Source organism: Pogona vitticeps, chromosome 3 (genome assembly GCF_051106095.1).
Source record: "Pogona vitticeps strain Pit_001003342236 chromosome 3, PviZW2.1, whole genome shotgun sequence".
Taxonomy (NCBI): domain Eukaryota; kingdom Metazoa; phylum Chordata; class Lepidosauria; order Squamata; family Agamidae; genus Pogona; species Pogona vitticeps.
In genome coordinates this window covers 225,901,845-225,916,044 of record NC_135785.1, presented here as the reverse complement: position 1 = coordinate 225,916,044, position 14,200 = coordinate 225,901,845, and the positions used below count along the sequence as shown (strand labels likewise).

Genomic DNA, 14,200 nt, shown 5'->3' with positions numbered 1-14,200 from the left:
TGGCATTCGGAAGCCATTGGGAAAAACATGGTTTTTCAGCTGTAATGTGGAAAACAAACTGCAGTCAAACCTGACTTGCCCTGATGTATACATGGCAGGGTCAGACTTTCTGGGTCACACCCTTTGGCCTATTAATAAATAGTATTTGAGGAGGTTGAGGAAGAAAGATTTCCCAATAGGTGTTTTTACAAAAGCTAGGATAGACTTCTTTAAACACACATACACAAACGTAATACCGTATTTTTTTTAGATGTAGTACTGAGCGCAAATGTTCAGTGATTATGTGAACGAGCAGCATACTCACACATTTGCCCCCTCTTCTCTTCCTCTGGCACAGCCACAGGGTGGTTACAAATGATCCAACTGTAGCAGGCTCATTAAGGAGTAGGGGAAAGAAAAAAACAGCCTTTTGAGAAATCACGCTCCCAGCTCTTAAGGAAATACTGTGTACAGCATGGGCTGTCTTGTAGACCAGGATGGAGGTACATCATACCAAACTTTTGAGGGATTTTGGATGGGTTACTCTCTGTTTATGGTCATGTAATAACTTCGGTCAACTCTTGGTACTGAACAGAGCTTGGAAGCGGTAAGTTAAAGTAACTTAGAACACGTAGTTATCCATTCGTTCGTTCGTTTAGTCGTTTAGTTGTGTCCGACTCTTCGTGACCCCATGGACCAGCGCATGCCAGGCCCTCCTATCTTCTACTGCCTCCTGGAGTTGTGTCAAATTCATGTTGGTTGCTTCGCAGACACTGTCCAGCCATCTCATCCTCAGTCGTCCCCTTCTCCTCTTGCCATCACACTTTCCCAACATCAGGGTCTTTTCCAGGGAGTCTTTTCTTCTCATTAGATGGCCAAAGTACTGGAGCCTCAGCTTCAGGATCTGTCCTTCCAGTGAGCACTCAGGGTTGATTTCCTTTAGAATGGATAGGTTTGTTCTCCTTGCAGTCCAGAGGACTCTCAAGAGCCTCCTCCAGCACCACAATTCAAAGGCATCAATTCTTTGGCGGTCTGCTTTCTTTATGGTCCAGCTCTCACTTCCATACATCACGACAGGAAAAACCATAGCTTTGACTATTCGGACTTTTGTTGGCAAGGTGATGTCTCTGCTTTTTAAGATGCTGTCAAGATTTGTCATCGCTTTCCTCCCAAGAAGCAGGCATCTTTTAATTTCGTGGCTGCTGTCTCCATCTGCAGTGATCATGGAGCCCAGGAAAATAAAATCTGTCACTGCCTCCATATCTTCCCCTTCTATTTCCCAGGAGGTGATGGGACCAGTGGCCATGATCTTAGTTTTTTTGATGTTGAGTTTCAGACCGTTTTTTGCACTCTCCTCTTTCACCCTCATTACAAGGTTCTTTAATTCCTCCTCACTTTCTGCCATCAGAGTGGTGTCATCTGCATATCGGAGGTTGTTGATATTTCTTCCGGCACTCTTAATTCCGGCTTGGGATTCCTCCAGTCCAGCCTTCCACATGATGTATTCTGCATATAAGTTGAATAAGCTGGGGGACAATATACAGCCTTGTTGTACTCCTTTCCCAATTTTGAACCAATCAGTTGTTCCATGTCCAGTTCTAACTGTTGCTTCCTGTCCCGCATATAGGTTTCTCAGTAGATAGACAAGGTGGTCAGGCACTCCCATTTCTTTAAGGACTTGCCATAGTTTGTTGTGGTCCACACAGTCAAAGGCTTTTGCATAATCAATGAAGCAGAAGTAGATATTTTTCTGGAACTCTCTGGCTTTCTCCATAATCCAGCGCAAGTTAGCAATTTGGTCTCGAGTGCCTCTGCCTCTTCGGAATCCAGCTTGTACTTCTGGGATTTCTTGGTCCACATACTGCTGAAGCCTACCTTGGAGGATTTTGAGCATAACCTTGCTAGCGTGTGAAATGAGTGCAATTGTGCGGTAGTTGGAGCATTCTTTGGCACTGCCTTGCTTTGGGATTGGGATGTAGACTGATCTTCCCCTTCATGGATTGCTGCCTTGTCTTGGTGAAGGGGCTTGAGTAACTCAGAAAAGCTATGGGCTATGCCGTGCAGGGACACCCAAGACGGACAGGACATAGTGGAGAGTTCTGACTAAACGCAGTCCACCTGGAGTAGGAACTGGCAATGCCACTCCAGTATCTTTGCCAAGAATGCCCCATGATCAGAAACAAAAGGCTAAAAGTTATCCATTACTAGTTAGTTTTCTGGATAATGAGGGTACAATGAGGTCACATTTCAAATGTAACTAGTAATTTTCCCCATCTCTTCTGTGTTAATTCTCTACCTCTAGATCACTCCGCATTTAAGTTTGGAAAGTTACTTTATTTCTTCTATTTGTTACAGTGTTTGAAAAGTAATCCATGGTCTTTACTTTTTACAATGTTAAATGTTTAAATGCAATGTGCTACTTTGTTGCACTTCTCCTTGTGTGTGTGGGTGTGGGGGTACTCCCAAATGATTCATGCTAAGGAGTTTTATGTTGATGTACAGATTCATCAAAATCATATGGGAGTACCTCATACACAGAAAACCAAGGAACAGTGCCACAAGGAACAGAAAACCAAGGAGATGCACAACAAAGTAGCCCATTGCCTTTAAACATATAACATTGTAACAAGTAAAGGCAATAGGTTACTTTTCAAACACTGTAACAAATACAGTAGAAGGAACAAAGTATCTTTCGAAACTTAGATGCTGAGTGATCTGGAGGTAGAGCAGTAACAGAGAAGCAGAGACAGGGGGAAAAAAATCCTCTTTTCCATTATAACTTGGAGGTTGTAGTCTACAAGAAAGCAGGATGAGCAGAAGGAGCTCCTACTCAGAAGTCCCCACGCTGTGAGTTCCACCCAGTAGCAAGTGGGCAGATAAAACCTAAGCTGTCTATGGCAGTGGATCACTACGAGTAAATCAACCATGAAGAGGCTTATCCTAAAGTGCTGTGGAAACAGTGGAGGTTGGGATGGGGGTTATACCCTTGTTCTTGTTGCACCTTGGCAAGGAACAGTGTAGGGTCCAAAGGCAATCCTCCAGTCAAATGCATTGGCTTATGCATCACCACTCTGAGTTCTCCAGTTATCACATTTCTGGCTATAGTGGAAGTGCAGTGTATATAGCTTAAAAGTTAATCTTCCACCCATGAACAGCAAACAGATCAATCATTTTGAAGACTAATTTTTTAGAGAATGAGCAAAGGAGGAGGAGGAGGAGACAGAAGAACAGTGGCTCCAATAAAAGCTGGAAATAAAAGACCCTTCTTTTCCCAGTCTTTCTGGGAATGTTAAGGGCATTTTTCACTCCCAAAATCCTTAATTGCTCTGTCGTTTATGAAGAGCAATGCATTTAAGCCCTAGCCACTGTGTGAAAGCGTTGTCAGCATGAGGTGTGTAACCCCAGAGTGCCAAACTGCTAGTAGAGTACTGGAGCTAACATCACAGCTCATGTTTTAATACAAAGCTTGGATGATGAAAAAGACCATCCTCTCAGTGGAAAATAGATTATGCATTCATGGCACTTTGTCTAGTGACAAGAAAGAATGGAACTCAGTGACAGGGCTGCACTTCCCAAAGTTTAAAGGCTAAGTTTCCTCCTTTGTCGGAACCCTCTAACTGCCTGAAATTGTTAGGCTGTAATTACTTCCTTGTTGTTTTGTCAGATGGCATGCCCGAGTTATGTTTGACAAAACACATGAAGAACATTTAAAACTGCCAAGGCGTGGACTTGCGCAACACTAACAGTGCCTTCGCTATCTTGGCATAGACTTAATGAAACAAGCATGGCTCCCATCTAACCTAACTCCCTGTGCAGCACAGAGCCATGTGAAGTCCTTGGCTTTGGGATGGTAAGCATGATTTCCTCGGCAGTGCATTCTGACTGGTGGGAAGTCTCCTTCTGTACCTGTGGGAAGGTCTATCAGCAACAGGCTGCCTTGGCCAGAAGAGGTAGGGAGGGGAGGGTGAGTGCAGTTTCCACCTGTGACCCACTGCCAGAATATACAGTAAGACAATCCTTACAGGACCCAAGCTACTGCAAAGTTCAGTGCTTTTTCCCAACCCAAGATCCCTGTTTGGCTCACAAAGGAGTCTTCAGTATTCCAGTTATCTTGTCACAGCTTGTATAAGTTGGTTAGGACACGGAGCCAGGTGCAATTTGGAGGAAGTCCATGCCTAACCATATTTGAGGATTCCTTTAAGAGATGTGTGGGAGTGAACGCAGTCAAATAGGATCATGCCCAGATGGGGTCCTTCTTCTCTTCGAGGTGACAAGGGAGCCATGCGGGAGCTGGCACCCCATGTGGACTTTCAGATTCTGTACCCTCCCCTTACTTGCTTTTTTTGTAGCTAGGATGGTTCAGTTCTTATTAGACGGGTCAACCGGTGTTTAGAGTGATACTCTGTGGGCTCGCTCCTCTATCTGCTGGTACCACTGCCCACACACATCCAAAATGGTTCCCCAGTGTCTCATTCGTAACACAGATAGTCTTCCCTCTTTGCCTGTCTTCCCCACCCTCTCCTCACCTGCTTCAGCCTCCTTTCCCTGTTTTCCAGCCTTCAGGTTTTCTCTGCAGCAACTGGATCAATGGGGGGGGGGGAATGATTTCAATTTTTTTAAAAAAAATGTTTTCAGTTTTGAGTTATGATGAAAAAGTGATTTTAAAAAGAGGCAGAAGGAAAGAACCACTAATATGCCCATCTCTGTTTTCAGATCTCAGGTTTTCTCTGCAATGCTTTCTGATTTTCATTTTGTCTTTACTTCTAGTTTTCACTTTTGTGCAATTGTGCAAAAGATGTAACATTAAGAAAAAGTTAGATCAGCGGAAAGCAGGAACAGCTGATATCCACCATTGCCACTTCCCCACGAATAAAACAGAAGTGGCAGTAAGGCATGGAATAGTGGAGGTTGCTCAGCTGAAAACAATCCCATGAAGGAAATTGCATTGAAAGACATACAGCCACGCAGTGCATGGTCCAGCCTGCATCAGCACAATATTGAGGTCCATACAAATAGATTTTGCATTGGAGCAAACTGGAGTAAAACAGAACAAAAATATACCAGGAAAGCAGAGTTTCTTCCACTCCACTCCCCTGCTTTGACTCTGGTGACACTTGCTTCAGCCTTGCATCAGATGGTCATTGGAATGCAATACAGTTATAATGGGTGCAGGAAAGCTTAACAAATCCTGGGTACGGATGAGCCCTATGGGGCATTTCATGGCGCAGCGCTCGTGCTCTTGTTCTCTCAGTATTGTTTTTCATCCTCATTGTCAGATTCTGCACTGCTTTACTGCTGCAGGCACAAGAATAAAGGGCATATCTTTCTTTTTCAGATCTTTCTCAAAAGCTACATTTACTGTGAAGCAGTAGTCTCCTGGTGCAATTGTAATTATGAATGCATAGATAGGAACCAATGTAGTGTAGTGGATAGAGTTTTGGACTAGCACCGGGTTCAAATCCCTGCTTGGCCATGAAAGTTCACTGAGGGGAGTGGTAGTGGTCAAGCACTGCTTGAACATCTCACACACCTTGAAAAGCTTAGTAGAGTCACCACAAGTTGGAAGTGACTTGATGGCATATATAACAGCAATCCATGCAATCGAAATAAAAATACTCATTTCCCATGCTTTTGCTTTCTCCTGTCTTTCCTATTTTATCCCCTGTGTAGATCATGAATCTCCTGGGCAGGGACTTGCTTTTTTTGTAATCTGTAAAAAGTTGTGCCCATTGAGCTGACCCAGACAAATTCCGTATGATTAACGTAAGTCCCGTTGATTTCAATGCACTTGTTCTAATTATGACTAGGTCTGGAATACAGTATAGCCAACCCATTGATGCCACAATATAAAAGAAATAACAAATAATAAAGAAATACTACAAAAACTTGTCCACCTTCTCAAAGCAACCAATTGTGATTTGGAATTGGGAGTCCCTTGAAAGGGCTTCAGAAGTACTTGGGGATGGTCAACTGTTATGCTTACTAATGTGCCTACAATCCCAGGTTATGCCCTATCCCACCAAGAATTTTCAATTGAAAGAACAGAGAAAAATGGGAAATAATATCTAATGTGATCAGTCTGTTACATGGATGAGCCAAAGAACAGCTATGATTTCACTGTTATTTCTCATGCAGGTCTTGGCTTATTTGAGTAGTTCTGTCTCTGTATGAATTCGACAACTGCTGAGTTATTTCCTTCCATAACATTCTGCTATTTCACACGCCTGCTCATGTGTATCACATTTTTTTTCTTGCAACATCCTACACAGAGAAGATCTGAAGCTCAGCTCAACGGGACATGAAGACAGAGATTTATCTTGATGGAGCAAAACATTAAAACAAGCCCTTAACTAGTGTCCCTTTCTACAGACAAAAAGGAGGGAGGGTTTCCCAATCCTCCAGAGCAGATTTAGAGGATGTGAGGGGAAATGAAGGAAGGGATTTCCTCCTCTCTGTTCTTCAAGCAAAACCAGTTCTATCACCCGCAGAAGCTGACATGAGAGCATTTGGGTTGCTTTACTACATTTGAACACATTTCTGTTTTCAGTCAATGGAACAACCCACTCTAGATCATACATAATTGATTATTTCACTCATACGTCTATTGATGCGTTTGGAGTCTTCCCTACAGAAAGCAGAGGCGCTGAGAGATCTGTTGAGTTTTGCAAAGATTATGCAAAAGGTATTTTCCACTCAAGTGTGCCCTTCATCTCCACAGCTGCAGTGAACACAAGAATATTTGATTAAAAGAGAAGGTGTTTTTTTTCCCATGTCTAGAGACCAAGGCTTGTAAAAATGTAACTTAAAAAGACATAGAGGAAGGACAGGAGTAGGTATTAATTTGATCTTTATTCATAAAGGTGCCTATTTTCTTCTGCTTCGGCATTGAATGGGTGCCTTGTTCCAGTTTCCTCTATTTGAGGCACAACAGGTTTACTCTTCATCATGAACCTGAAATACATCATAAAAGTAGGCAAGACAAATAAGACATGATAGAAATATATGGATTACTTCTTAAAGCAACAATTCTTTACACTAACCTTCCCCAGTTTGGTGCACTACAGACACATTGGACTGCTAGCATGAGGGTGACGGGAGTAGCAGTCCAATGCAGCTACACTGTGCTAAGTTGGGAAGAGCTGCTTTAAGCATTTTCTAGGAGCAAAGACCCACAAAACTCAGAGGGGCTTCACTTGTAACTAAACGTGATTTCATTCACTGCTGAAAATGAACAAGTGGATGAAAACACAATTTCTGTCCCCATTGTTATTATTCATGTTTCATCCACTCTTGTCGTTTGCATTGTAACATGGCTCTCACTACAAAGCTGCCTTGGTAACTGGAGTTGAGCACCTCTGCAAACATCCTGAACATATCCAGGCTTGTTTACGTGTGAAATCATTGAACATTATTGCTGAAGGATCAGGTTGCAACATTGCAAAGAATGCTGGGGAACAACTCTTGTATTGTGCACAGGTAGGTAGGAATACAGAAGGGTTGTACACTTCGGCATTTTTTATCACCTGATGATTGTATCATCCAGCATTGATTTTTAAGGTGTTAAATGTGTCATCACTGGTAAAAGAGACTGGAAACAACCTAAGTTAGGATTTGATCACACATGAAAAACAATCCCAGTTAAATCTATTCTTTTCATTCCTCTGTTGTACCAATGCTTTTCTCCCTAGTGGTCACATGGTATATATATTAGTGGGAGCATTTACATTGTTTTGAAGTACATTGCTACATTTCTTTCTGCTTGAACCATTATAGCAGGCTACACTTCCCCTTTAAAAAAAATCACAAAAGTGGTACAAAAATCACAAAAATAGTGGTATATCTGTAGAGTGATACAAGCCTTCTCTTCTCATCCCCTTTTCTCTTCCCTCCTTTAGTTATTCATTCCCTTTTCCTTATTTCTCTGCCTATCTCTCCCTCTCATTTCTTGGCTTTAATTTTTCTTTTGCACAGTGCTGGGAGCAGGAAGCAGCAGGTTTTAAAAGACTTGCAAAGTACAGTGGTACCTCAATTTACAAACTTAATCTGTATTGGAACTGTATTCGTACGTCGAAAAGTTCATAAGTCAAGGCAAACTTTCCCATAGAAATGTATTGAAAACCATTTAATCCGTACTTGCTATTTTTCGTTCATATGTCAAGGCGCTGTTCGTAGGTAGAGGCATTAGTTCCCATAGGAACTAATGCAAAGCCAGTTAATCCATACCTCTACCACTGGGGAGCGGATTTTTAAAAAAAGTTTTTTCTTTTGACCTAAGATGAACTTAGTTCAAAAAAAGGGGCAGGAAAGGGTGTTTTTTGGGTTTTTTGGTTCTTAAGTCAAGCTCCATTCACAAGTCGAAGCAACTTTTTGCTATTCATAACTTGAATCGTTCACAAGTGGAGATGTTTGTAAGTTGAGGTACCACTGTATTGTGAACAGCAGGGTTTAAAAAAGAGAGAGAGAGGAGATGTTAATGCTATGCTGCTTTCTTTATAATTCAAAATAGGAAATGTGCCTTTCTCAAGTTCTGTTTCACCTGCAAGGGAGGGAGGAAGACTGTCTGATTCTGAGCAATGTATTCATGGTTTGTTTTAGTTGTTGTTGTTTTGTCACAGTGGCAGCAGCAGCAGTGGCTGCTACTAGTGATTTACCAAAACCCCTTTAAAATATTTTTTTTCAAAAAATATTAAGATTCAGTGGCCAAGTGGCCAAGGTGCCCCAAAACCTTACACCTTGGCAAAGGAAATAAATTGATAGCAAGATTTACACACACACTGAAATGATAATGAATGAAGCAATACATCATCAGTACAATTTAAAACTACCCTTCTGGAAAGGAGGAAATAAACCAATTGTTGAGGCAAATGAATCAGTGTTATCATGTGAACAGAAAAATCATGTGAACAGAAAAATTTGAAACCATCCAAATAATGGCTAAAACGGTATAACTGGGATTTTTTTTTTTTTTGCACATGTGATCTAGCACTTAGTTAAACTTTATTCCCTCTGAAATCAACGGAACCACTAAGTTATGACTTAATTACCATTGATTTCAACAGAAACCAGTTATAAGCCCAGTTCATTTAGTTTGACAGAACTGTCCTTGCTCTTCATACATAGTACTTTTCAAGGGAGGAGGATCACACATCCAACTGCCCATCATACAAGCAGATGTTCTAAGACTGAAATGAAGCTCAGTCCATTCATTTAAGCATGTAAAGTAGCTACATGCATGTAGATGCTCTGCTGACATTCAGACATATGCATATCATGACTAGGGAGAGAGTGTCAGAGATCATTGATCCAAGGTACACAAAGTAATGAACAACCTCCAATTCTTGTGTGGAGATGATAAATTAGTGCAGGGAAACTGCCCCAGAGGAAGACCACAGCTGTGATACAAGGATATCTGCAAGTGGGATCTGAAGGCCTTAGGGATGGACCTCAACAGATGGGAAACCCTGACAACTGAGCATTCAGCCTGGAGGAAGGCGGTGCATCACGGCCTCTCCCAATTTGAAGAGACCCTTGTCCAGCAGGCCGAGGCAAAGAGGCAATCATGAAAGCAGCAAAATCAGGGAGCTGGACAGGGGACAGACTGCATTTGACTTCAGTGTGGAAGGGATTGTCACTCTCTAATTGACCCTCTCAGCCACACTACATGCTGTTCCAAGTCCTCCATACAGAGCATGTTACCATAGTCTCTCGAGACTGAAGGATGCCTAATCTATCTAAATATCATGACTGGAGCTTGCTGTCATGATGCTGCCTCAAGCACATTTGTTCCATCTGGTCACAGTACCTGTCTCAGGCTCAAAAATGCAGCAATCAATAGTCAAACCATATATTACAGAGAACACATATTCCTGAAGTGCTGAAAGCCTCTGGTTAATACAACTTTGTCTAATTGGGAAATTAGCTTGCTTTATTTTATGGTTGGTCTTCATGCCATAAATAAGAGGTTCTATTGTGAATCTGTTTTCTCAGACACAAAGTTCTGCTGGAATAATGTATCTAATACACTGTTGCGATTTCAGGTAGAATGACATGTTATCTGTAATATACAGTGTCCTTCCAAGTGTAGAAAAATTAAATGATTTGCGATATTGGGACAGAAGTGTTAGAATGTGCGATTTCACTCACTCCAAACCTCTTCAGAAGAAGTGGAAGGATATATCCAATGTAAGATAGCTTGCTGTCCAGAGGAGAGCAGCATATGACACCTCACCCTACCCGCTCAAGCATAAGGCACGACACCACAAAATAGCCAGGTAATCCTGGCACCAGTACCTCTCCCTGTTCCTGTAAAAGAAATGCTGTCACAAAATTAAATAATTAAAATTGTGCTGTGGCACCCAAAATCTAGTGCCTGAGGCAGGCCTGAGCTGGAAAAGAAGAATCATTGAATCACTGCATTATTGAATAATGGAGTTGGAAGGGACCTTTAAGGCCATCAAGTCCAACCCCCTGCTCAATGAGGAATCCAAATCAAAAGACATTTGACACACGGTTGTCTAATTTTCTGTTGAATGCATCTAGTGTGAAGAAGACCTGTAAAGTGTTGCAAAGCATGATGTGATTTCTTTATTGAAAGAGGGCTGTTGGGTGTTATGGAAGAAAGGGGCTGTCTTGGAGAATTTGCCCAAGCATATGCCCAATTTTGCAGCAGGGAATGAAGCTGTAGTGCCTTCAATGCTTTTAAGAAGCACAGCATGTCTCTTGAAATATTAGGAATTGGCAACGTAGATCTTTGGAGTGAAAAGTATTCTTGAATTATGAGCAACCTCAATTTTAATATGCCTCAAGGCCTGGTGCAGCAAGATATGTTAAGTGATTTTATAAAAAGTATCTTTTTTGCATTTTATCTATATGAATTTCCTCTGCCCAAATCAGAGAGTGAGAGTGGAAAGAAATTTGAAAATGAAGAGCAAATTCCTTGCTAGAACTGGACCTTGTATATTCAGTGTAATCCTTTTCTGTAATTTCTTAGCACTTGATATGCTTCCAGAAAAAAGGACTTTGCTTCGTGATGAGGTGTCTTACATGTGAATTTCGTTTGTTTAGTCATCTCTCCCTTTGTAAACCCAAAAATGTTCAGTTATTTTACCCATAGCTATATATATCTCTCATGGCCCTTTCATTGGATTAAAAACTATATATGCATATCCAAGGATGGATACACCTATAATTGGTTATGTAGACCTGGAGGATTCTGAGAGTTCTAGTCCAAAAAAGTAACTCTCCCAAGTTCTCTGCAGGAGCAACAGCTGGATACTTAACACATTTCTCACTTTTTTGAATGACAGTAAGTATGCAGTCCAGCAAATCCTGAGATTAGGTTGCCATATGCAGGTTCTCCCTCCATCTGCAACACCTGCTCTTCCTAATGCATGTGGAGAAATGTACTTCTGCTTATAAGCAGCATTCTCTAGGTTGCCTCCAGGATCAGAGGCAAAACACCTGTGAATATCAGTTGCTGGTGAGCAACATCAGGAGGTGACAGTTGCCTTCACATCCTGTTTGTGAGCTTCACATAGTCACGAGGTTGGCTAAAGAATGCTAGACTAAATAGACATTTGGTGTGACTCAGCAGGATTCTTATTCTTTCTTATTACCACACAACATTTGAAAAAAAAGGAAGAGAAGGCAAAATATTCTGCACACAGCTTCTCCTTATTTTGATCTAGAAAAAAGATTAGCCGCCTCCAAGTTTCCAAAAACTGCTTGAATAGGCCACCTCCATTTTGCATTGCAAAGTCAAACTGCGGCTTTATTATAGAGTGGCAAATGCTTGTAACAGGGAGCCACAGGAGATACAGGCATTCTCCTCATGTTTGGAAGAAATGGTTGTGGGTCTGCTGTGACTCTTACAGACATCATGTGGAAGCAGAATCTTTGCCATTTTTCTCAGGCTGCAAACCTTTGTGCTCTGGTGTCACCCTGTGGAGCCCTCAGAATGGTGGCCATGACAACAGCATCAAATGATTATACGCTTGTGCCAGAAGAGGCCGCCTCCTTAGCCTTGACTGTTCTGTAGGAGCTTTCATTGTGTACATTACTGATTAAATACAGTTTTTCTCAATACCCATCATTAGAGAAAATAATGCTGATAAAAACCCCATAGAAATATGAATAGCAACTGCCAAAATAATTTACAGCAGCCAACACAGAGATTGTTAACAGCCAGTTTTTGTTATTTAAGGTATAATCTACATCCTAACAAAATCCCTTGGTAACCTCCCAAATTGATTTTAATAGTTCCAGACTAAAAATTTTATGGGTTAAATCTCATATTAATTATAGTAATTCCAAAGGCTTCATTACGGAGGCAAAAATATATAGCTGGAATAATTAATATGTGGTAAGCAATAGGCATCCTTTAGTAGGTTTAGCCTAGACTAATATAACACAGTGATACCACGAATTAGAGGGAGGAAAAAAAAACTCCCACAGCAAAATGGTTTCTTATGGCCTATCACAGGTGTTGAGAACATTTGCCCCCCTTAGAATTTAGACTTGTTGTAGGCCATAAACTCCCAAAAGCCCCAACCAGTATGGCCAATGGCAAGGGATTGTGAATGTTGTTGTCAAACAGACATTTGGAAAGCTGACAGTTCTTCACTCATGACCTACAGTGCTCTTTATACAGTTATAAGTATGAAGTATTTGCACACACCTAAACCTCCTTCCCTGTTATAAGAAAGGAAAGGGTGGGCCTTTTCTCACATGAATCTAATGGATCTCTGCTAGATTTTGATGAGAGCCAATGCATTGGGATGCAGTGCAGACAAGACAGAGGTTCTACAGTGGGGGTCTCGACTTGAGAACTTAATCCATATTGGAAGGCGGTTCTCAAGTCAAAAAGTCTGTAAGTCAAGTCTCCATTGACCTACAGTTCATTGAAAACTGATTAATCCTGTAACAGGCCGTTTTTGTTCCATTTTGTTTTTTTTCTGGTCTGTAAGTCAAATCTCGGTCTGCAAGTCAAACCTAAATTTTGTGGCCAGAGAAGTCTGTAACTCAAAAAGTCTGTAAGTCAAGCCGTCTGTAAGTCAAGGGTCCACTGTATTAGTAGGCAGTTCCTCTATCCAGCTAATCTATCCAGATTGTACTCTCCTCAAAGGGCAGAATGAAGTGAGATCCCAGCTTTGCAATTACAAGGTACCAAAACTACTTCTTTCCAGATACATGGTTCCATCAGAACTTCATGACCAAGCATCATGCTTGCAGATAAAATGTGGATTTATCTCTCAATGAGCAATCAAAAACAAAAGCAAGATGATTTGCTCTTTTTCGAACTGAGAACCCTTGGGGGAAAATAATACATTTTGTGTCTTAAGGGAGCTCTGCTTATAACAATGTGCTGTGTCATTTGTTTTGACCCTTAGGTTGGCAGTTTGGGTGCTCATAGATCCAGCTTTGTCCCTTGTAGCTCAAGTAACCACAGTGGCATGGATTGCCTTTTATCAGCTCCAGTAGATCTACCAACAATGCTCCCTCTGGACAGAGACAGGCTGGCTGCAGTTACCTGCTAACCACCTGCCCACAATGCTTTTGGGGCTACCTCTGAAGATGGTAACAACAGTTAGTGCAAAACAGAACAACAAAGCTACTCACGGGACCTGGTCGTTTAGGTTACAGAACTGCAGCACTGCATTAGCCAGGCTGGTTACCCATCAATTTCTAAGGGCCTGTATTGGTACTGGTACTAACCTTCAAAGTCGTAAACAGTTTAGGCGTATTCTACCTGTCTCCATGCATTCCTGCCTGGTGGCTAAGATCATTCTAGGTCTTTTGTAGTTGTCACCCCTCACAATGGTGTGAGACCAGTCACTGCTAAGGCTACTTTCCCAGTCTGTGAGATGCACTCCTAATAGAGATCCACCTGGCATCTTTATTAGCAGCATTTAGACATTAGACATCTAAATACGTTGTATTCAGTCATGCATTATATTGCTCAGGTCATAATTTAGGTTTTATTGATGCTCTGAGTACCATTTTAATATCTTAATGTTATAATATTTTGACATCAGGCTCTGCACTGGCTTTAAAAAATTTAATTGTAATATTTGTGGTTTGTGGCTTATGATTTGTGATCAATTAATAATACTGTAATAATAATAATTGTTCTTGTTGTTATACATGCAAACTGCTTCAAGTATTAGGGTGCTCATAGATCCATGACTTTGCCAGATGGGCACTGTATAAACATTTTTGTTAC

The 14,200-nt window shown here is 41.4% G+C and overlaps 1 protein-coding gene across 3 annotated transcripts in view; it reads right to left on the bottom strand.

The window, feature by feature from the left end:
* The window catches only part of MYH15 (myosin heavy chain 15), a 305,993-nt gene that overhangs the window by 175,634 nt on the left and 116,159 nt on the right, over nt 1-14,200 (bottom strand). For 2 of the 3 annotated variants that reach the window (XM_078389854.1, XM_078389855.1), the window contains one exon: nt 6,810-6,930. The exons of the other annotated variant lie outside the window; for it this stretch is intronic. In XM_078389854.1, the coding sequence (XP_078245980.1) occupies nt 6,913-6,930 (18 nt within the window). In that variant the 3' untranslated portion in view covers nt 6,810-6,912. Of the gene's footprint in view, nt 1-6,809; nt 6,931-14,200 lie in introns of those variants that run through there. 3 annotated transcript variants of the gene reach the window in all.